The 23,855-nt window shown below is 53.5% G+C and overlaps 1 protein-coding gene across 1 annotated transcript; it reads right to left on the reverse strand.

Moving 5' to 3' along the window:
* Nucleotides 1-14,334: 14,334 nt before the first annotated feature.
* LOC100277195 (uncharacterized) lies at nt 14,335-23,218 on the reverse strand. Its single transcript, NM_001352402.1, has 25 exons — nt 22,728-23,218; nt 21,320-21,541; nt 20,957-21,247; nt 20,617-20,814; nt 20,397-20,461; nt 20,233-20,319; nt 20,019-20,139; nt 19,886-19,930; nt 19,660-19,797; nt 19,492-19,564; nt 19,332-19,408; nt 19,135-19,242; nt 18,887-19,003; nt 18,265-18,420; nt 18,067-18,168; nt 17,796-17,921; nt 17,622-17,699; nt 17,449-17,544; nt 17,230-17,345; nt 17,071-17,140; nt 16,941-16,994; nt 16,718-16,861; nt 16,346-16,645; nt 14,885-15,307; nt 14,335-14,781 (listed from the first exon to the last, which is right to left on the reverse strand). The coding sequence occupies exons 1-25, from the start codon at nt 23,088-23,090 to the stop codon at nt 14,668-14,670; spliced, it is 3,684 nt and encodes a 1,227-aa protein (NP_001339331.1). The 5' UTR covers nt 23,091-23,218; the 3' UTR covers nt 14,335-14,667.
* Nucleotides 23,219-23,855: the final 637 nt, after the last annotated feature.

Consider the following 23,855-nt stretch of genomic DNA (forward strand, 5'->3'; position numbering starts at 1 on the left):
AGCATTTGGATGTTTGAGCACTTGAAAATGTCTATAACATGTGTTGGTATGTTACTTGGGTATTGGGTGAAGTATATATAGGCCCCAACTCGAAACTAGTTGTTGGAGAGAAGAAATAGCAGCTCTCTGTGTCATATCGGACAGTCCGATGGTAGGCACCGAACAGTCCGATGGTAGGCACCGAACAGTCCGGTGCACATAGATGTTGGGTTTGACCGTTGCAATTCGACCGTTGGCACGCTGACTTCTCACACACATCGGACAGTCTGGTGGGTCACCGAACAGTCCGATGGCTCTCTTCTACAGTGCCACCTGGAACTAGTCATTGGGCTCCTATCGGCGTTTCGAGACAGGGGGGTCCCAAAGCCGACGAGTGAGTGTGCTGCGTGCCCCAGCCCAGATGGGTCGAGCGCGTGGGCGAGCGCGAAGGGGGGAGAGGCGAGGTGGCCGGAGTCGAGCGTGAGAGAGGTGGAAGTCCCGCGGCCTTCGTGTTCGTCCCGCGCCCAGGTCAGGTGCGCTTGCAGTAGGGGGGTTACAAGCGTCCACGCGGGTGAGGGAAGCGAGCGGCCCCAAGAGAGCGCCTGTCCCGTCCTCGGTCCCGCGCGGCCAACCTTCTTCAAGAAGGCCCTGGTCCTCCCTTTTATAGTCGTAAGGAGAGGATCCAGGTGTACAATGGGGGGTGTAGCAGAGTGCTACGTGTCTAGCGGAGAGAGAGCTAGCGCCCTAGGTACATGCCAATGTGGCAGCCGGAGAGGTCTTGGCACCTTGCTGGCGTGATGTCGTGGCTGTCGGAGGTGCGACGGAGCCTGGCGGAGGGACAGCTGTTGGAGCGGTCGAGTCCTTGCTGACGTCGCCCTGCTTCCGTATGAGAGCTGGGGGCCGCCGTCGTCACAGAGCTTGTGGAGCGCCATCATTGCCCATCCGGCGGGGCTGGCCGGATGGGACGCCGGTCTTGTTCTCCGTGACCCGAGTCGATTCGGGGTAGGACGATGATGGCGCTTCCTGTTGACGTGGCGGGTCTGTGCCCTAGGCAGGGTGACGTGGGGGCTCCTCCGAAGCCGAGGTTGAGTCTGTCTTCTGTTGTCGAGGCTGAGTCCGAGCCATGGGGTCGGGCGAGGCGGAGGTCGTTCGGCCGAGGCCAAGGCGGAGTCCGAGCCCTGGGGTCGGGCGAGGCGGAGTTTCGTCGTCTTCCGGGTCTTAGCCCGAGTCCGAGCCCTGGGGTCGGGCGGAGCGGAGTTCGCCGTCTTCCGGGTCTTAGCCCGAGTCCGAGCCCTGGGGTCGGGCGGAGCGGAGTTCGCCGTCTTCCGGGTCTTAGCCCGAGTCCGAGCCCTGGGGTCGGGCGGAGCGGAGTTCGCCGTCTTCCGGGTCTTAGCCCGAGTCCGAGCCCTGGGGTCGGGCGGAGCGGAGTTCGCCGTGGCGCCTTTGGCAAGGCCTGTCTGTCTGTCAGACTCACTCTGTCGAGTGGCACCGCAGTCGGAGTGGCGCAGGCGGCGCTGTCCTTCTGTCAGACTGGTCAGTGGAGCGGTGGAGTGACGGCGGTCACGTCGGCTCTGCAGGGGGGGGGGGCGTGTCAGGATAAAGGTGTCAGGCCACCTTTGCGTTAAATGCTCCTGCAACTCGGTCAGTCGGTGTGGCGATTTAGTCAGGGTTGCTTCTGAGCGAAGCCAAGGCCTCGGGCGAGCCGGTGATGTGTCCGCCGTAAAAAGGGGGGCCTCGGGCGAGACAGAAGTCTCTCGAGGTCGGCTGCCCTTGGCCGAGGCTAGGCTCGGGTGAAGCGTGATCGAGTCACTCGTGTGGACTGATCCCTGACTTAATCGTACCCATCAGGCCTTTGCAGCTTTATGCTGATGGGGGTTACCAGCTGAGAATTAGGCGTCTTGAGGGTACCCCTAATTATGGTCCCCGACAGTAGCCCCCGAGCCTCGAAGGGAGTGTTAGCACTCGCTTGGAGGCTTTTGTCGCACTTTTTTGCAAGGGGACCAGCCTTTCTCGGTTGCATTTTGTTCCGGTGGGTGCGTGCGAGCGCACCCGCCGGGTGTAGCCCCCGAGGCCTCGGAGGAGTGGTTACACTCCTTCGAGGTCTTAATACCTTGCGTAATGCTTCGGCTGGTCTGGTCGTTCCCTCATGCGAACTGGCCGTAGCCCGGGTGCACGGTCGGGGCCCAAGCTCTCGGGCTGGTATGTTGATGCTGTCAACGGTTTGGCCGGAGCCGGTTTTTGCGAGAGCAGCCCCCGAGCCTCTGCACAGGGCGAGAGGACGATCAGGGATAGACTCGACTTTTTACATACGCCCCTACGTCGCCTTTCCGCAAGGAGGAGGGGGGGAGTGCGCCATGTTACCCTCGATGGGCACCGAACATGGTGTCTCCGGTGAGCTGCAAGCGGGTAATCCGAGTGGGCGTCCGTGCCCCGTTCGTTGGGGGTCGGCTAGGGGCCCAGAGACACGCCCAAAAGTACCTGCGGGTGATTTGCCGGACCCGGTCCCCTGGCGACGGGGTCCGAGGGCTCGATGCCTCCCTCTGATGGGATTCCGTTACAACATCGTTCCCGCTGGTCTCGGAAATGTCCTAGGGTACCTCGGGAGCGCAGCCCGAGCCTCGGTTATGTATCGAACGTACCCCTGGTCATCCCTCGCTCGGTGTCTGAGGCGACTGTGAACCCTTCGGGGGCCAGCCTTCGAACCCCTGATCAGTAATGGGCGCGGAGCCCGAGTAGCCTGAGGCGGCCATGGAACCCTTCGGGGGGCTGGCCTTCGAACCCCTGACCAGTAGTGGGTGTCGGGCCCACGCGATCTGAGGCGACTGTTGAACCCTTCGGAGGGCCAGTCTTCGAACCCCTGATCAGTAGGGGGGGCTCGGAGCCTGGTTCCTTCGCGGAAAAGGATCCTTTTCGGGGTATCCCCCTTTCCCGGTCCCTGTTGCAAGAGATAGAGAAAGAGGAAAAAGGAAAAGGAAACGAAATCGAACGACGTGGCGTACCTCTTTTTGACGCGGTTATTACGGCAAAGGCGAAGCGTCGTGCGCTCCTCCCATCAGAGGCGCCGCCTGTCCCGCCGCGGAGTTAATGCGACGGGGCGAGTGGTTGGCGGGGCGGCCCTTGCGCGTGCGCGATCCGTTCGAGGAACGGGTCACGGGTGCACCGTCTTCACGCCGTGGGAGGAGGCTCTCTTGCTGTCCCAGGATGAGACGTGAGCCTGGCTGACGACGTGTCTGCTGCGCCCGCCCGCCTGCCACCGCCATTACTGCCGGCCCACTTTCGGTCGCTTTGACCAACGCGCCAGGCTGGCACTGCTGGGTCGCCTCGAGTCGCGGCATAGGCTCCGCAACCGAAGAGGCGCGACGGTGGCACAAGTGGCGGTGCGGTCGCTTGCATGCAGCAACTGGCGCGCCGGTTGCTTGACGCGTGGGCCTGGGCTTCCAAGCTGGCGTGTCAGAAGTCGGAGAAGCGCGTCCACCTGGCGCGGTTGCATGCCGCCTGCATGGCTGCCCGCCCCTTCCGCCCGTTGGTCTGGGCAAAAGTGGGGGGTCACTCGTAACCGCTGGGCGGTCGTGCGCACCACGCGCGGCGGTTTGGCTTCTTCTGCCCTGAGCCGGTTTGCATGACATGCGGGACCCAGCCCCCGAGTCGCAGGGGAGGGCCTTGGAGCGCGTTGGAGAAGACTCAGCCCGTGGCGTCTGGGGGCGCACGTAGGGAGAGTTGCCTTTAAAAGGAGGGAGACTCCTTTCGGAAGGCAACCATGTCTTCTTCCTCCCTTATGCGTCGTGTCTTTCCATCTTCCAAGCCCCCGGATGGGGGGTATCCGCCGCCTTTCTGCCTCCTCGTTGGAGGAACGCAACTCCATCGGAGTTGGTACCACTCAGCCATCGTTCGGCTTCAAGGATTTTCATCATGCAGCCCGGCTGCTCCCCTCCACCGGCGATCACCCAGGATGGTGACCACCAGTTTCTGGGTGGGGAAGAGCAAGCCAGGCTGCGATCTTGGTCCCACCCTCAGCTTCAAGGATGTTCATCATCCTCGCTGGGGTGGGGGCCATGCTGAGCCGGCGCTCTGCCTTCCGCGCGGGTCCGCGGGTCACCCCTTTCCGCGGCGTTTGGGGGTGGAGGCGCTCGCTGGCCCTGCGGACGGCGCGGACTTAGACAACGTGGGGCTGATCGACGGCGGGCGTCGTCACCTCCAGCGTGTCGGAGTCGTCGGCCAGGCTTCCGGCGGCCCCTCCTGCCGGAGGGCGACCGCCGCGCCGTTTGTTCATTGTGGCTGTCGAGGCCTGAACATATATGTAATTTTGGCACGGAGCCGTGTTTTTTCTTCATTTTCGAGCACTAAGTCTCGCCTGTTGATTATCTGAACCGCTCTACCAAGCATGAGTCGCCCCGTGTCAAGGTGACGAGTGAGGTATCCGTATCCCGGAGGCGTAGGAATCCCTCGGCCCGATCGGCCTTGTTGTCTGGGGCTCCTCTAGCTTAGTTGAAGAGACCCCTCGGCCGCCCTTCGATGAGCCGAGGCCAGGGGTAGCGATATCAGTATGAACAGAGGCGGAGTTGGCTCGAGAATGGGAACCTGGTTGGCCGGAGCCTAGCCGTGTTGTCCGTCAGCGGAGCCGACGCCAAAGTCGATCCGCCGAGGCCTCGGGTCGGGCTGGCGCCCTTGGAAGCCGGTTGGCCGAGGCCCCAGGGGTAACCTGCCGAGCCGCCTGCTCGGGCCGGATTCCCGGAGGGGTCCCTGGACCGCGTCGCCGTCCGAGGCTGGGTCGGACTTAGCTGAAGACGTCGTCGATGCCGAGGGTGCTACGGCTCCCTTCAGCGTGAAGACCCGAGCCTGCAGGATCAGATCGTCTTGTAGCGTGTGCCTTCTGCGGCCGCCGAGGCCAGAAAACACACCCTCGCCGTGCTTGCGAAGCTGCGTCTTTTTTCCTCTTGTTTCGAGCATCTGGACTCTGTCGGTAACAGGGATGTTTGTGTGAGCGAGAGTTGCTTCTCGCGGAAGGGACGAGTGAGGTATCCGTATCCCAGAGGCGTGGGAATCCCTCGGCTCGGTCGGCCTTGCCGCTTACGCATACTTTCACCCGTCCATGAGGCCATGTCCCCGACTTAGTCGAGAAAGCTTGAAGGACTGCTTCGGCAGGAGAGCTTCCGAACGTGAAGACTTGTTCGGTCCACGGAGTCGCTTTATCCGAGCGCGAGTTACTTATCGCAGAAGGTGATGAGTGAGGTATCCGTATCCCGGAGGCGTAGGAGTCCCTCGGCTCGGTCAGCCTTGGCTGCTTACGTGTACTCCGTCGTTTCCAGGATCCGCTTTCCGAAGTAGTCAAGAAGCACGAAAGTAATCCTGCTAAAAAGAGATCCTTTTTCGAGGAAAAATTCGACGCAGAGGGGGTCTCTCCCCTTTTAGCCCCCGAGGGAGGGTCGGGCTTTGCCGGGGCTAGGCCGACCCTTCCTTGACGACTAAACTTTGCGTAGGTGCGAGGTATATGAACAACTTGGAAACATCTTAAGGGTAGAAGCGACGTAGCTGTTTGATGTTCCAGGCGTTGCCGTAGATCTCGCCTTGATTGTTGGCCAGCTTGTATGTTCCGGGCTTCAGAACTTTGGCGATGACGAATGGCCCTTCCCAGGGGGGCGTGAGCTTGTGCCTCCCTCGGGCGTCTTGCCGCAGCCGAAGCACCAGATCGCCCACCTGGAGGTCTCTGGACCGGACCCCTCGGGCGTGGTAGCGTCGCAGGGACTGCTGGTACCGCGCCGAGTGTAGTAAGGCCCTGTCCCGAGCCTCCTCCAGCTGGTCCAGCGATTCTTCTCGGCTAGCTTGGTTGCTTTGATCGATGTAGGCCCTCGTCCTCGGGGAGCCGTATTCCAGGTCAGTGGGCAAGATAGCTTCAGCCCCGTAGACCAGGAAAAACGGCGTGAAACCCGTGGCACGACTCGGCGTCGTCCTTAGGCTCCAGACCACCGAGGGGAGTTCCTTCATCCACCGCTTGCCGAACTTGTTGAGGTCGTTGTAGATCCGAGGCTTGAGCCCTTGTAGAATCATGCCGTTGGCACGCTCTACTTGCCCATTCGACATGGGATGAGCCACGGCGGCCCAGTCCACCCGGATATGGTGATCCTCGCAAAAATCCAAGAATTTTTTGTCGGTGAACTGGGTGCCGTTGTCGGTGATGATGGAGTTTGGGACCCCGAAGCGATGGATGATGTTGGTGAAGAACGCCACCGCCTGCTCGGACCTGATGCTGTTCAGAGGTCGGACCTCGATCCACTTGGAGAATTTGTCGATGGCGACCAGCAGGTGCGTGTAGCCCCCGGGCGCCTTCTGCAAGGGACCGACGAGGTCCAGACCCCATACGGCGAAGGGCCAGGTGATGGGTATCGTCTGTAGAGCCTGAGCGGGCAGGTGGGTCTGCTTCGCATAGAATTGGCACCCTTCGCAGGTGCGGACAATTCTAGTGGCGTCAGCCACCGCCGTTGGCCAGTAGAAGCCTTGCCGGAAAGCATTCCCGACAAGGGCTCGGGGTGCCGCGTGGTGGCCGCAAGCCCCCGAGTGTATTTCTTGCAGCAGTTCCCGACCTTCGACGATGGAGATGCATCGCTGGAGGATGCCCGAGGGGCTGCGATGGTAGAGCTCCTCTTCATCGCCCAGCAAGACGAACGACTTGGCGCGTCGCGCTACCCGCCGAGCCTCGACTTGGTCGGGGGGTAGCTCTCCTCGACGGAGATATTGCAGGTACGGGGCCTGCCAATCTCGATCAGGCGTGGCTCCGCTCTGCTCTTCCTCGACGTCCAGTGCCTCGCCCTCGGGGGCCGAGGGTACCTCGGGCTGAGCCGAGGGTGCCTCGGGCCGAGCTGAGGGCGCCTCGGCTTGAGCCGAGGGTGCCTCGGGCTCGGGCGCGTCGTCGATCTTGACAGAGGGTCGATGCAGATCCCGGGAGAAGACGTCCGGGGGGACCGTCGTTCGCCCCGAGGCTATTTTAGCCAGCTCGTCTGCGGTTTCGTTGTAGCGCCGAGCGATGTGGTTGAGCTCGAGCCCGAAGAACTTGTCTTCCAGGCGCCGAACCTCGTCGCAGTAGGCCTCCATCTTCGGGTCGCGGCAGTGGGAGTTCTTCATGACTTGGTCGATGACGAGCTGCGAATCGCCGCGGGCGTCGAGGCGTCTGACCCCTAGCTCGATGGCGATCCGCAACCCGTTGACCAGAGCTTCGTACTCGGCCACATTGTTGGACGCCGAGAAATGGAGGCGCAGCACGTAGCGCAGGTGCTTTCCAAGGGGCGAGATGAAGAGCAGGCCCGCGCCGGCTCCTGTCTTCATCAGTGACCCGTCGAAAAACATGGTCCAGAGCTCCGGTTGGATCGGAGCCGTCGGCAACTGGGTGTCAACCCATTCGGCCACGAAGTCCGCCAACACCTGGGACTTGATGGCCTTCCGAGGGGCGAACGAGATCGTTTCGCCCATGATTTCCACCGCCCACTTTGCGATCCTGCCCGAGGCCTCTCGGCACTGGATGATCTCCCCCAGGGGGAAGGATGACACCACAGTTACCGGATGAGACTCGAAGTAGTGTCGCAGCTTCCGCCTTGTCAGGATCACAGCATATAGCAGCTTTTGAACTTGTGGGTAGCGGATCTTGGTCCCGGACAGCACTTCGCTGACGAAGTAGACCGGCCTCTGAACGGGCAATGCATGCCCTTCCTCTTGCCTCTCGACCACAATCGCGGCGCTAACCACCTGAGTGGTCGCGGCGACGTAGACCAAGAGGGCTTCTCCATCCGCCGGGGGCACCAAGACAGGCGCCTTCGTAAGGAGCGCCTTCAGGTTGCCGAGGGCTTCCTCGAGGCCGAGCGAAACACTCGGCCTTCCTTAAGAGGCGGTACAGAGGCAGACCTCTTTCGCCAAGGCATGAGATGAAGCGGCTCAGGGCCGCGAGGCATCCCATGACCCTCTGTACACCTTTTAAGTCCTTGATGGGCCCCATGCTGGTGATGGTCGCGATCTTCTCCGGGTTGGCTTCAATGCCTCGCTCGGAGACGATGAACCCTAGGAGCATGCCTCGGGGCACCCCGAAGACACACTTCTCAGGATTGAGCTTGACTCCTTTCGCCTTGAGACATCGGAATGTCACTTCAAGGTCGGAGAGGAGGTCGGAAGCCTTCCTTGTCTTGACTACGATGTCGTCGACGTAGGCCTCGACTGTGCGACCGATGTGTTCGCCGAACACATGGTTCATGCACCGCTGGTACGTCGCGCCCGCATTCCTCAAACCGAACGGCATGGTGACATAGCAGTACATGCCGAACGGCGTGATGAAAGAAGTCGCGAGCTGGTCGGACTCTTTCATCCGGATATGGTGATACCCTGAGTAGGCATCGAGGAAGGACAGGGTTTCGCACCCAGCGGTGGAATCCACGATTTGATCGATGCGAGGGAGAGGGTAGGGAACCTTCGGACATGCTTTGTTGAGACCAGTGTAGTCTACACACATCCGCCATTTCCCCCCTTTCTTCCTCACAAGCACAGGGTTGGCAAGCCATTCGGGATGGAATACCTCTTTGATGAACCCTGCTGCCATTAGCTTGTGGATCTCTTCGCCAATCACTCTGCGCTTCTCCTCGTCGAATCGGCGCAGAGGCTGCCTGACGGGTCGGGCTTCGGCCCGAATATCCAGCGAGTGCTCGGCGACATCCCTCGGTATGCCGGGCATGTCCGAGGGACTCCACGCAAAAACGTCGGCGTTTGCACGGAGAAAGTCGACGAGCACTGCTTCCTATTTGGGGTCGAGCCCGGAACCGATCCGGACCTGCTTGGTGGTGTCGCCACTGGGGTCAAGAGGGACGGCCTTAACCGTCTCTGCTGGCTCGAAGTTGCCGGCATGGCGCTTCACGTCTGGCACCTCCTTGGAGAGGTTCTCCAGGTCGGCGATGAGGGCCTCGGACTCGGCGAGGGCCTCGGCGTACTCCACGCACTCCACGTCGCATTCGAACGCGTGTTTGTACGTGGGGCCGATGGTGATGACCCCGTTGGGGCCCGGCATCTTGAGCTTCAGGTAGGTGTAGTTGGGGACGGCCATGAACTTCGCGTAGCATGGCCTCCCTAGTACGGCATGGTAGGTTCCTCGGAACCCGACCACCTCGAACGTCAGGGTCTCCCTTCGGAAGTTGGAGGGCGTCCCGAAGCAGACGGGGAGGTCGAGTCGCCCGAGGGGCTGGACGCGCTTCCCAGGGATGATCCCGTGGAAGGGCGCAGCGCCTGCTCGGACGGAGGACAGATCGACGCGCAGGAGCCTGAGGGTTTCGGCGTAGATGATGTTGAGGCAGCTGCCCCCATCCATCAGGACCTTGGTGAGCCTGACGTCGCCGACGATGGGGTCGACGACGAGCGGGTATTTCCCCGGGCTCGGCACGTGGTCGGGGTGGTCGGCCTGGTCGAAGGTGATGGGCTTGTCGGACCAGTCTAGGTAGACTGGCGCCGCCACCTTCACCGAGCAGACCTCCCGGCGCTCTTGCTTGCGATGCCGAGCCGAGGCATTCGCCACATGCCCTCCATAGATCATGAAGCAGTCGCGGACCTCGGGGAACTCTCCTGCTTGGTGATCTTCGTTCTTGTCGTCGTCGCGGGCCCTGCCACCCTCGGCGGGTGGCCCGGCCCTGTGGAAGTGACGCCGAAGCATAACGCACTCCTCGAGGGTGTGCTTGACGGGCCCCTGATGGTAGGGGCACGGCTCCTTGAGCATCTTGTCGAAGAGGTTTGCACCTCCGGGGGGCTTCCGAGGGTTCTTGTACTCGGCAGCGGCGACAAGGTCCGCGTCAGCGGCGTCGCGTTTTGATTGCGACTTCTTCTTGCCTTTCTTCTTGGCGCCGCGCGGAGCAGACGCCTCGGGAGCCTCTTCCGATGGGCGGCCCTGGGGCTGCTTGTCCTTTCGGAAGATAGCCTCGACCGCCTCCTGGCCAGAGGCAAACTTGGTGGCGATGTCCATCAGCTCGCTCGCCCTGGTGGGGGTCTTGCGACCCAGCTTGCTCACCAGGTCGCGGCAAGTGGTGCCGGCGAGGAACGCGCCGATGACATCCGAGTCGGTGATGTTGGGCAGCTCGGTGCGCTGCTTCGAGAATCACCGGATGTAGTCCCGGAGCGACTCCCCCGGCTGTTGCCGGCAGCTTCGAAGGTCCCAGGAATTCCCGGGGCACACGTATGTGCCCTGGAAATTGCCAGCGAAGGCTTGGACCAAGTCGTCCCAGTTGGAGATCTGCCCCGGAGGCAGGTGCTCCAACCAGGCGCGAGCAGTGTCGGAGAGGAACAGGGGGAGGTTACGGATGATGAGGTTGTCGTCGTCCGTCCCACCCAGTTGGCAGGCAAGGCGGTAGTCCGCGAGCCACAGTTCCGGTCTCGTTTCCCCCCGAGTACTTCGTGATAGTAGTCGGGGGTCGGAACCGGGTCGGGAATGGCGCCCGTCGGATGGCCCGACTGAAGGCCTGCGGACCGGGTGGTTCGGGCGAGGGACTCCGATCCTCCCCGCTGTCGTAGCGCCCCCCACGCCTGGGGTGGTAGCCTTGGCGCACCCTTTCGTCGAGGTGGGCCCGACGGTCGCGTCGATGGTGCTCGTTGCCGAGGTGGCCCGGGGCCGCAGGCGCGGTGTTGCGCGTGCGCCCGGTGTAGACCGAGGCTTCCCGCATGAATCGGGAACCCGCGGCATGAGGTTCCGAGGGATATCCTTGCCTTCGGGAGGCAGTGCTCTCGGCCCGTCGGGTCGCAGCGCCTTCCAGGAGATTCTTGAGCTCTCCCTGGATTCGCCAACCCTAGGTGGTTGATGGCTCCGGCATCGCGCGGAGGAGCATCGCTGCGGCTGCCAGGTTCTGACCAACCCCGCTGGATGCGGGCGGCGGCCTGACCCTGACATCGTTGGCGACGCGGTGCTGGAGACCGTGGGGCAGGTGACGTATTTCTCCGGCCAGGGGTTGGCCCGCCCATACCTGCCCGACGTCCCGACGGATCGGCTCAAGCGCTCCTGTTCCCTCGTTGAGCCTGGCCTGCGCCTCGCGGACTTGCTCGAGTTGTGGGTCGTAACCCCCCGCCGGAGCGGGGACCACAGCTAGCTCCCGTGGGATGTCGGCGCGAGGCACCGGCCTAGGAAGAACACCGTCCTCCGGCATGCCGAGATGGTTGCCTTCGGAGGGATCCCCTAGCTCGATGTGGAAACATTCGCGGCTTGGGCCGCAGCTCTCGTCGCCAAGGCTGCGGCTTCTGTCGGAACAGTCGGATAGGCAGTAGTCACATGCGGTCATGAAGTCCCGCATGGCACTGGGGTTGCCAAGTCCAGAGAAATCCCAACAGACGCTGGGATCGTCATCTTCCTCGGACCCAGAGGGCCCGTAGGTCGAGATGTCCGTCAGCCGGTCCCAAGGCGACCGTATACGAAACCCCAGTGGGGTTGCACTCGCCTCAATGAGAGCGCCCGCCAAAGCGAGGTCGTTTGGCGGGTTGAGGCCGAGTCGAAATGACGTAAGATGGGAGTTAGTCGGTACCTTTTGGTCGACGAGGAGCGACGTAGTCACATCGGGGACTGGTTGCACCGTCATCTCAGGTACGAGGGCGACGTCCTGTAGGCTTTCCGCGAGCGCGCCGGCGTCGTCTTCTTGCTCGGGGTCAGCGTGTCGCGGGGGGACGGCGCTTGCCTTCGTCTTGAACGCGAGGTCGACGTCCGGCGTGCCTTCCGTCGGGGCGTCGGGGGCGTCGATCCGCTCGACGGCCAACGAAGCGCGGCCTCCCGCTTGGCCTTGATGGCCCCGCCTCCTCCTCCGTTGGCGGGGGAGAGAACGGAGCGAGCTCGAATGTTGCTCTTCCACCACGCGGGGAAGATGTCGTCGATTCCGCCGCCGGCGGGCGGGTTGTCGGCCGCCATTGTCGTTGTCGCGCGGCGGTGGAAGAAGTATCATGTCGTAGCTGCCGTCGAAGGACATGAACTCAAGAGTCCCGAAACGAAGCACCGCCCCGGGCCGGAGAGGTTGCTGGAGACTGCCCATCTGGAGCTTGACGGGGAGCTGTTCGTCAGCACGCAGCAAGCCCCTACCTGGCGCGCCAACTGTCGGCGTTTCGAGACAGGGGGGTCCCAAAGCCGACGAGTGAGTGTGCTGCGTGCCCCAGCCCAGATGGGTCGAGCGCGCGGGCGAGCGCGAAGGGGGGAGAGGCGAGGTGGCCGGAGTCGAGCGTGAGAGAGGTGGAAGTCCCGCGGCCTTCGTGTTCGTCCCGCGCCCAGGTCGGGTGCGCTTGCAGTAGGGGGGTTACAAGCGTCCACGCGGGTGAGGGAAGCGAGCGGCCCCAAGAGAGCGCCTGTCCCGTCCTCGGTCCCGCGCGGCCAACCTTCTTCAAGAAGGCCCTGGTCCTGCCTTTTATAGTCGTAAGGAGAGGATCCAGGTGTACAATGGGGGGTGTAGCAGAGTGCTACGTGTCTAGCGGAGAGAGAGCTAGCGCCCTAGGTACATGCCAATGTGGCAGCCGGAGAGGTCTTGGCACCTTGCTGGCGTGATGTCGTGGCTGTCGGAGGTGCGACGGAGCCTGGCGGAGGGACAGCTGTTGGAGCGGTCGAGTCCTTGCTGACGTCGCCCTGCTTCCGTAAGAGAGCTGGGGGCCGCCGTCGTCACAGAGCTTGTGGAGCGCCATCATTGCCCATCCGGCGGGGCTGGCCGGATGGGACGCCGGTCTTGTTCTTCGTGACCCGAGTCGATTCGGGGTAGGATGATGATGGCGCTTCCTGTTGACGTGGCGGGTCTGTGCCCTAGGCAGGGTGACGTGGGGGCTCCTCCGAAGCCGAGGTTGAGTCTGTCTTCTGTTGCCGAGGCCGAGTCCGAGCCATGGGGTCGGGCGAGGCGGAGGTCGTTCGGCCGAGGCCAGGGCGGAGTCCGAGCCCTGGGGTCGGGCGAGGCGGAGTTTCGTCGTCTTCCAGGTCTTAGCCCGAGTCCGAGCCCTGGGGTCGGGCGGAGCGGAGTTCGCCGTCTTCCGGGTCTTAGCCCGAGTCCGAGCCCTGGGGTCGGGCGGAGCGGAGTTCGCCGTCTTCCGGGTCTTAGCCCGAGTCCGAGCCCTGGGGTCGGGCGGAGCGGAGTTCGCCGTGGCGCCTTTGGCAAGGCCTGTTTGTCTGTCAGACTCACTCTGTCGAGTGGCACCGCAGTCGGAGTGGCGCAGGCGGCGCTGTCCTTCTGTCAGACTGGTCAGTGGAGCGGTGGAGTGACGGCGGTCACGTCGGCTCTGCCGGGGGGGCGCGTGTCAGGATAAAGGTGTCAGGCCACCTTTGCGTTAAATGCTCCTGCAACTCGGTCAGTCGGTGTGGCGATTTAGTCAGGTTTGCTTCTGAGCGAAGCCAAGGCCTCGGGCGAGCCGGTGATGTGTCCGCCGTAAAAAGGGGGGCCTCGGGCGAGACGGAAGTCTCTCGAGGTCGGCTGCCCTTGGCCGAGGCTAGGCTCGGGTGAAGCGTGATCGAGTCACTCGTGTGGACTGATCCCTGACTTAATCGTACCCATCAGGCCTTTGCAGCTTTATGCTGATGGGGGTTACCAGCTGAGAATTAGGCGTCTTGAGGGTACCCCTAATTATGGTCCTCGACAGCTCCTGTTCCCTGGTGCACCGGACACAAGACAGTCCGGTGAGCCTCCGGTGCGCAGACTCACAATCCTTCTCATTTTTTCTTCACTTCTTTTGATTGGGCTTCTTTTGAATTTGTGTCTTGGACTTATGTTTGATATTTATTGATCTTCTAAGTATTTTTAGGTCTTATTTTAAGGTGTTGCATCCTTAAAGCATCAGTTCAATCCACTTTGCATCTTGTGAACTACAAAACACAAACACTTAGAAAACATTAATCTACAAGGTTATATTGATCATCAAACATCAAAATCATTTAACCAAATGGCACAGAATTCATTTTCCTTACACACTCAAACGTCATCTAAAATGAACCACGTCATCCAAATGACACAAACTCTCGAGGTTTACCATCTCCAATCTGCTTACAAGCCGCCTAAATCAGGCGATCAAGTTGTTGTACCTCACGAACAATATCCAAAAAACTAGACTAAATAATCATCCGAGTCTCCTCACTAGCATTGCCTACATAGCACAAAAAGACATCCATATGACATACACCATCAGTAATGCCTATATAAAACCGCGTATACATTTCTGTACCACTCCTAAATACTTTTGAACCCATAAATAAATAAAAAACACCTACCTATATCACACGACCTGTATTTACAAACGAGCGCGAGGGTGCGTGCTTCCTACTAGTAAGAAGAAAGATTAACTGGAACCATGCCATTAGAATTGTCATGGGTTGGAGACATGGCACTATAACCCCATGTAGTTCTAAATAAAACTGAAATTGTAATGGCATTTAATTCTACAAGGCACCTTAGCGCGCCAAAGTCTTTGTATTCGTAGATTAATACATTGCAGCACATTCCTATAATGTACAAAATTAACTCAACGATCTGCTAGCACAGATCATCTAACAGCACTAACACAGATTGGGCTGATAGCCCATCAAGATACGATAATGGCCTGTCCATCGTTCACGACAAACCAGAGTCGAAGTCGGAAAACAAGTGACCACAATGTTCCTTAACAGCGTACTACCGTGTGCACGCGAGAAATATAGCAATGGAGCAAAGTTCCAGTTACATCTCATGTGATACAAGTTCAGCGCTTCTTCTGATCCTTCCCTGTCTTCATATCATGGGTAAGCATTCTGGGAGCAATGGCCATTGCCATAAGCTCCTGGAACAGAAGCTTACAAGCATAGGGTATGTGTACCTGTAGACACGGTAACATTTTATCGCATCAGTTAAACCAGCAGTTAAAGAGTAAATGACAAATGGCAAACCAACTATTTCAAAACACAAACAATTCTACTTACTTGGACAATGTCAGTCTTGTTCTTGCAGCCCCTACATTCAAACGAGTTTTTCTTTAGATTAGCAATTGCGATGAGACCACATTTCTCACATACATGGACTCTGTATGCGTCACTCTGGTCAAACAGCCTTTCCTTCAGGAAGAAAGCTGCTCCATGTGCAATCATACAATCCCTTTCCATTTCTCCAAAGCGGAGACCACCATCACGAGATCGCCCCTCTGCTGGTTGTCGGGTGAGTATCTGAACAGGACCACGTCCTCTGGAATGTATCTTGTCATCCACCATGTGCTTGAGTCTTTGGTAATACGTGGGTCCCAGGAAAATCATTGCTGTCAGTTTTCTTCCGGTGTGACCATTGTACATGGTCTCAAATCCACGCATTTGATAATTACATTTATGAAGAGCTTTGCTAATGTTATCCACCTGATATCAAGGCAAAATAAATAAGACCACAGAATTAACGTAGCAAATCCAGTTTGTTCGTAGCATTGTTGTCCCGGCGTAGCCTAGGCGACACCTAGACACCGACTAGGCGTCCAGGTGGCCAGCGACAGACGGCAGAGGCCATGGTGTGTCGCCTCGCCTAGACCCAGCTAGCGGACGTCTGGCTAACTTAGATGACACCACGGCGACTAGGCGGGCTCCCAAGGGATGCCGTGCCGTCGCCTAGCTGCTGAAGTGGGCTCCAATGGGATGTGTGGAAGGGAAAAATCTGAACCCTTTGATCATAGAAGAGTTCCAATATCAAAGAGTTCCAATGAAACAATGAATGGGTTCAAATGACAACTAACAAAGAAGTTCATCCTAGAGATCATGATCTTTTTTTGGTCCCATGTTGATGAAGCCATTGATGCAACAACATCACTACAGGGACAATTTTTCTAGGATGACCCGGACCTATACTCGTCGAAATGGTGGTGCATCTGCTGCTTCAACATCCAAAACAGACACAATTTAGAACAAGAATAACAATTAACAAGGATTAGAAGAAGAGAAAGTTGGAATTGACTTTGTTGCTCCTGATAATCTACATGTTGAGGATGACTATGGCCAAGCTCTTGCTACAGATGATGAAGCTGCTGCAACCGCAAGTGATGAGGATGTGGATGGCATAAATGAAACAGACTTAGATATTTGATTAGGCCTTCCAGTTATTTTAATATATGTCATATTTATGAATTTATCAGTTATTCAGTTTATCATGTATTTGCTGGACATATATAATTGCTTGCTACTTGCTGACCTATATTTTAATATATCATATATGTTGCATACTTGTTGCTGGACAAATGGGCACCTAGGCGTCCAGGCGCCCGACTGGCAACTCACCTCGCTGTGGTGCCGTAATAACCATGGATCATAGCATGTTTTGCACAACATAGGCCCTTGAATTCAATCTTTTATTAAGAATGACCAAGAGTCAGGAAAAGAGTATAACAAGTCTCCAAAAAGAACACTTACAGTCACATCCGTGAATGGAGTGGCATCTCCTTCCTTCCCCATCTGAGCCGCAACTTTACCCATGATACACTCAATCAGCTGCCCAATAGTCATACGGGATGGAATAGCATGTGGATTCACAATAATATCAGGTGTGATGCCTTCGATTGTCCATGGCATATCCTCTTGAGTGTAAGTCATCCCAACAGTTCCTTTTTGTCCATGCCTACTGCTAAACTTGTCTCCAATTTGTGGTATTCGAACAGATCGCATCCTAACCTTGACAAATCTTAGACCATCCGCATTTGTTGTCAACAGAACCTGTACAGAATACAGAAGCCTTAGTAGCTTGTTGGTGAAGTTGTCGATATAGAAAGGTGAGAAACTACTAACCTGATCCACCATGCCACTTTCACTGTGACGCAGAGAAGTACTATGATCACGCTTCGAGTACCTAGAAGCTTGCCCTTGAGCGTCATCCTGTGGAATAGGAGATGTCTTCCCAATAATGACATCTTCACCCGAGACCCTTGTTCCCTGATACATGAATTAAACATATACGATCAGCATTACCCCTGATAAAGATAAACCTGCAGTGATGAAGTCCTCTACTTACAGGTGGTGCAAGGCCATCATCATCTAGTTTATCATATGAACCATGGCGCATTCCCTACAAGGAAAAGTTGTTAGAATATTAGCCTCGTGAAAAGAAAAGAGAAAATTGTAATACAATTTCAAAAACACACCATAGTATTTTCCCTATTTGGACGACCAAATTCCTCTTTGACAAGTGTACCCATCTTCTTTTCCTCATCTCTGCATATAAGAAGTTTAAATCATCAGACTGAAAGCAGTTTAAGCACTAGACTACTTCATGCAAGCCCAGCTTACGATTTGCACTATACCTGTAAGAGCGGAAAAATAGTGATCGGAAGAACCCACGATCTATGGAAGATTGATTCATAATAACTGAATCTTCTTGATTATATCCAGAATAACAAGCAATAGCAACAATTGCATTCTGAACCAAATCAACAAAATAGTATTGATAATCAATGCAAAAACAGAAAGGAAACATGACATGTAGAAAACACCCTGAAGTTAAGGACAAAACGCTCACTCACAATGCCAGCTGGTAACTGTCTGAAGTGCAAATGTTCCATAGCACGAGTAGTAACTAGAGGCTTTTGTGGGTAGTATAGAACGTAGGCTAACGTGTCCTGGATCATGATGGCGGATAGATAAGGTTCAGACCTATATCAACATGTGAAGAAAATAAAATAAATAGCGTACTCACCATTCTTAACTGGTAGTTGGTGACATAAATTCCCATGGCTTGTTTTCCCATAGCAGACTGATATGTGTTACGAGGTGACTGCATTGTCGATGGGAAGAATTAGATAGTGTGTGTGGGGGGGGGGGGGGGGGGGGGGATTATACAACTGAACCCCCGCAGAAGTGAATGGTTCACCTGGTTGTGGTCAGGAAACGGAATAATCGACGCACAAACACCAAGTATCAATGAAGGATGAATCTCACAATGTGTGTAAGTTTCAGAGTAAGCCTCTTCTGGGTTGTGCCTTGCATTTTGAAGGTCCTGAAATTGTTTCATTGGTGTCAGTAGGTGAAGGCGAATATAGAAGGAAAAAGGCAGGGCTGCTCCACATAGAAGAATCTCCAGAATGGTATAGACAAGGGCCTCAGAATATCTTCAATTGGGTACACATGTGTATCGCATTTACATTTATGGTCATGGAGATCATGGTAGTCTCCTCTTCTTCAGTATCTATATACTCTATATATCCTTTTGAGACCAATTCATGCCAGCCTTCATCAGGAGTCTCCTGGATAAGTGGACAAAAGGATAGAAGAAGCTTATGAGAAAAATTATGCACATGTGAAGTTAAGTGGAAGCCAGCACATGTTGATCAATGCCGGACCCTTTGTTGCAAGGCTCGGATGTGCGCCTTCTTGATGAGCAGCCTCTGGCCCTCAACAATAAATAATGGACGACTGCAGCGTCCATAATCCGTGTAAAGTCGAAGTTCTTTAAGACGGATATCACGAACCACACCAACTTCAGTGTTGACATCAATCTGAAAAATAAAACCAAGAAAATTGAGATCTTAAGGCCCCTGAACTGCACCCGCATAATATCCAATGTTACCTGTCTATGTATAACCTATCAGAGTAAATGAAAATTTCAGTAGATACTTTTTTGAACCATAAATACAGCAGGGGAAGTCCCCACTATAAGACTTTATTAAGAAAATTCCAGAAGATACTTGGTGTCATGAAAAGATGTTTGATTGCATATCGAGATTTTAGTAAGAAAATTACACTAGATACTTGTGTCATGAAAAGAAGTTTGATTGCATATCAAACACCATTGTTAAAAAAAATACCTCAATCAGTCATACACATAATTCAAGCTTGTATATGTGACTGGATAATAAGTAGTGGCAGGATTTCTTAAAAGAACTTCTGTACAAAATCAGTTTTTTTGTGAGTCGTCTAATTCATTTTTCTGTCTGCAATTAGAAAGTATAGCATGGAACAAACCTGTCTTCTTAAACGCCTAAGAGTCTTAACCAACAGGTCAGGGTTTCTATGAATTCCAACCCAACAACCATTGACAAAAATTTTAGCAGCTTGTGGAATGACAGCTGGTGATATCTCCTGAAAAAAATGAGTACACAGTAAAACAAAATATTGTAATAACTTATATCAAAACAAAACCACAAGGTTCGAGATGGTATAGTAACCAAATGAAAATGCATGTACACACTGACAAGGAAACAAAAACAAACCTCAAAATTTTCTGTGCCCCACTCCTCCAAAAACTCCAAAATTGGATTTGCAGCAGAACCAACCGTGATATATACCATCAAGGCAAGATTTTTCACCAAGCCACAAGCCTGAGCACAGGGCAGGTAGAATTATAGGGTGACTGAACAACCAATGTTCTATGGCTTGGAAAAATGAGTTAGGACACCAAATTGCTTACTTGTCCTTCTGGTGTTTCAGCAGGACACATCATTCCCCAATGTGAATTATGCAACTGGCGGGGTTTTGCCAATTTTCCTATTGGTTTGGTTAGAACAAAATTATAAAATGATAAGTATTCATGGAGAAGTATTAGATGAGACGAAGTCTGGGATATCAACCTTCACGCCCAATGGGAGAGTTCAGCCTCCGGAGATGTGAAAGGGTAGAAGCATAGGTCAGGCGATTAAGCACCTTTGTAAGAAAGATTATGGAACATAGATCAGCAAAATGAAGTCAGATGTAGTGCCTTAAAAATGAGAATAGAAGCGAAGAAAAAAAATAGGCACCTGAGAAACCCCTGCTCTGGTTCCAGCTTGGTTAGCCTGTCCCCAGTTTCCAGTAGCAAGTGAGTACTTCAAGCCACTGGTAACAGTTTTTGCTTTGATAGCAAATTGCAAATTAACTTCCTTTCCATTATCTACACACTAGGATCAAGGAAAGGGAAAAGTTAATAACCAGAACGATCAAATGGGCCAGAAAATTAGAACTTAACAGTTTAGACAGAAAAAAAACCTTTTGCACGTAAGATCTCACATCCCTTGTTAACTTCCTGAAAAGCTATAGTTGCAGAAGAAAACAAAATCAGGCTATTAATCCAGAAAAAAAGAATTAAGAGCATTTAATATTCTGGTATATTTAGGCAAACCATTCTAAACAGCCCTCCAAGCAGTGGACCAGCAAGATCTAGTCTTTTGTTTCCATAATGATCTCGGTCATCCTCAGCTCTTCGACTAAGAGCACACATCAGTAGGCGGTGAATAATATACCTGCAAAACAAATGAACCTCGCTACTTTCAACAGAAACTTAATATTTGAGGATGCCAGCCACAAGTCCACGAGGCTTGACAAGGAGCACATACCCAAAATAGTATGCCTTCTTAGTTTCACAGAATTCCCCAACACCAACATGAGGCAACATTTCCTTTTGAAGTATTTCTTTTGCATATCTGAAATAGAAAAAATGTAAGCATGAGTGAAACAACACAAACATAGTGATGTAATGTCAACTCTTTGCTTGACATACTTAATTCTCTTTTCTCGAGTGACACCAACTGTTGCGCCACGTTTTCCAATGTAGTCTAGAGCAACCTATGAGCATTCAAACTAAAGCTTTTAAAAGAAGAAACATAAGCCTGAGCTCAGCTCAAAATGTGCCACAACAACTGAATAAAACAGCATGCTCAAAGCAAACATTGGTTGAAGTAAAAAAATGTGTTCCTCCAGTCGAGCAGCTGAATAAGTACCTGTTGATTTTGAATGACAAAAGCTTCCTCCAGGGATGGGCGTAGCAATTCCATCATTTGTGTATCAGAAAAGTCATAACATATATGCTCCAGTATATCCTTGTCAGCAACAAATCCTAATGCTCGAAATACAATGATAATGGGAATGTCCGCACGAATATAAGGTAGAGTAGCACGGATATATTGACCAGATGATCCCTGCAGTATAAGGAACATATCACAGATTTAACATTTTATAAAGTCAGTTTGCCTCACTGTGGTACTACACCCCCTGACTTGTACAAGTAAGAAGCAGGCATATGCATTGAAAACTATTTTTGAAAACTTATAAGTCACTAACCCCTTTTGCTCCTGCTCGTGAAAGCATCCGTACAAACATGCCACTGGCTGGTCTGTTCTGGTTCTCAGCCATGGAACGGACTTCAGCCACATATGCAAATTTATTAGGCTGCCTCTTCTTAAAAACATAGACATGGTTAGTGCTCATCTTCTCCTGGGCAATAAGAACCTTTTCGCTTCCATTGATAATGAAATAACCACCTTGGTCATAAGGACACTCCCCAAGTTCAGTGAGATCCTTCTCAGATTGTTGATACAGTGTGCAGTAACTAGAGCGCAACATGATTGGAACCTACAGAGTATTAGAGGGTTGAAGAAAAAACGATAAATTGAGAAAAAATTATTCATAAGTTAAGTACAGCACCTTCCCAATAAACACTTTTGGATACTCTGCAGTCTCTGTAACTTCCTCACAGTCATGTCCTTTCTTCATTACTCTGTATGACACATCAACATACAGTGGTGCAGAGTATGTCAAGTTCCTGAGCCTTGCTGATTTTGGAAATAAAGTAGCTGTCTCTCCATCGGCTTCAGTCATCATTGGCTTGCTGAGATAGATTTGACCAAAGCTGATCCTGTGCAGAGTCTAATGAAGAATATAATGGGAAATATAAGTCAAAGGACAAAAGAACAAAGGCAAAATGATAAATCATAAGATATTTCGAGTTCCGCTGAAACATCATAGCACCAAAAAAATAACTATTTATAAAATTTGTGTTGGTATGCTACAGGCTTTGGTATATGTTGTTTTCGTCTCCAAGGATATTTTTCACATATAGACTAGGATGGCATGATATATTACTAGGAATTGCAGATTGCCAAGGATTAGAATGACCCAAACATCAGATTGCATTGTGACCCCACATATATTAGTGAAGGCGACTGCTGAATTCAGACACTATCAAAAGATATCAGTGTAGAGCTTCAACATTTTAATACAAGTTTCAATTCATAATCTTGCACACTTACTAAGGAAAGGGAACATGTTTAGTTCTCTTCAGTTTCTAGAGAAGCACAAATATTTTATGTATTTACTGGTGCTTACTTCTGATGAACATTCGTAAATCCAATTCATGTCTTACATGACTTGTTCAAGAGAATTCAAAAAGATCTTGAGACTTATTTGTTTATCACAAGTGCTTAGCCATTAATGATTGATTTCACAGAAATTTTCAATGTTAATCTGAGAATTGTGTTTTTCCTTAGCAAGCACTTCTACTTGCATTATTCATTATTTGCAAATCACATCACACCACACAGCTCAAGAAAATAAAGTACAGGTGGTTCAAAACCCACGAAACATGAGACGTGCTATCTTCATCATAAGATCAACTCCATATATTACTAGTACCAACTGAAGATCACTACAAATGTCCTGATCAATACAAAACTCACTCTGGAATCTTTTATGCTATCCTTGTCAAACTCAAGAATTCCCTACCATATATCGCACAGAGGGAACTTCAGCAGAAGCTATTCTAGACACTAGTAGAACTGAACAATTCCACAATCCCCTGTCCACCTAAGTCGGTGCAAAATTCATCCTCAGCCATAAAATTGGGCACCTGTTTCCGCACTAGACCCAAAACCGTAGGTGGACATCTAATCAAGCAGGTGCACAGATGGCAAAGTGATGAGCCGGCAAATGCTACCGAGACACCATGTCATACCAAGCTCCCCCAGCACCCCAGGCTAATCGCCCAGTCTAGCAGCAGCAAATAGTGAACCATTCAGGCATCACTTGCAACAGTCGATCAGAGTGGGGCAACAACCTCGGCAAATTCGGCCTGGCGGCCAGGGTTGTGCTGCGACTCGGGGCGGATCTCGATGTCGGCGGACTCATCAACAATCTCCTGCATGGTGTTCTGGATGAACTCGTCGAAGGAATCGAGCTGCTGGCGCACGAGGCCCTTCTCCTCGAAGTAGGCGGATATGACGGCCCAGGCGTCGTCCTGAGTGATATCCTCCTGCTGCTCAGCGTCCCCGTCCGCATCCTCATCCATCTCTTCCCCGCCCCCGCCGCCGTACCCCACCTCGTCGTCCTCCTCCGCGCCGTACCCCGCGTGGCCGCCGCCGTGCTGGTGATGCCCGCCGTAGCCCATCTCCATCCCCTCCTCGTACTCGTCATCCTCCATGGACAGTGCGATGGAGTGGCGGGATGCTACGCTGGGGGTGGGGTGAGGTCGATGTCACGGCGAGCCGCCTCCCCCGACAGCGGTGAAGGTGTAGGGAGTAGGGGCGGGAGGCGGGGCGAAATGGCGAGGGGAAGCGGAACTGGGCACGATTGCCTGATTGGTTTGGGGTTTTCAGGACAGCCAGGAACGACGGATGGGCTAATGGGCTTTAGGGTAGCAACTGTGCAACTGATGCCCAGTTTGACTAAGCCAGCTCCGTGTTCGAATTTATCAGATCGTACAAGCGGTGAAGCCCGTGAAGGTGAAAGAACCCCAGTGGCAAAAGTGGTGAAGTTGTCATTGGGATGAAGTCGACTTCGACTTTGTGGATTGAAAAAATATTTATCGATCTAATTCATATGGCTACGTGAGATTTAGAGAATTATTATGAATGAATCGTATCGGAAGTCCTAATTTGTTTTTATATCCAACTTCGTACTATGTTTGGACAAAAACAACTAGAGCAGCGACATTTTCAGCGGTCAGCCCTATTTTCAACGGCAGATTTTTGTTTAAAGAGCGATTTAAAGCACCAGTTTCAACGGTTATTCTGCGTCATCTTTTTACAAAAAAATCCCTACATTTTTTTCAAATCAACTCAGCGTAAAATATTAAAAATGGTTTCCAAAATCAACTCATCGTAAAATATTAAAAATAGTGTAGGAGTTTGAAACGGAAGAAGGGTGGAAGACACTAGATAAAACTATCTAACCAATAGAATATAAT

The sequence above is a fragment of the Zea mays genome, chromosome 1, assembly GCF_902167145.1.
Source record: "Zea mays cultivar B73 chromosome 1, Zm-B73-REFERENCE-NAM-5.0, whole genome shotgun sequence".
Classification (NCBI taxonomy): domain Eukaryota; kingdom Viridiplantae; phylum Streptophyta; class Magnoliopsida; order Poales; family Poaceae; genus Zea; species Zea mays.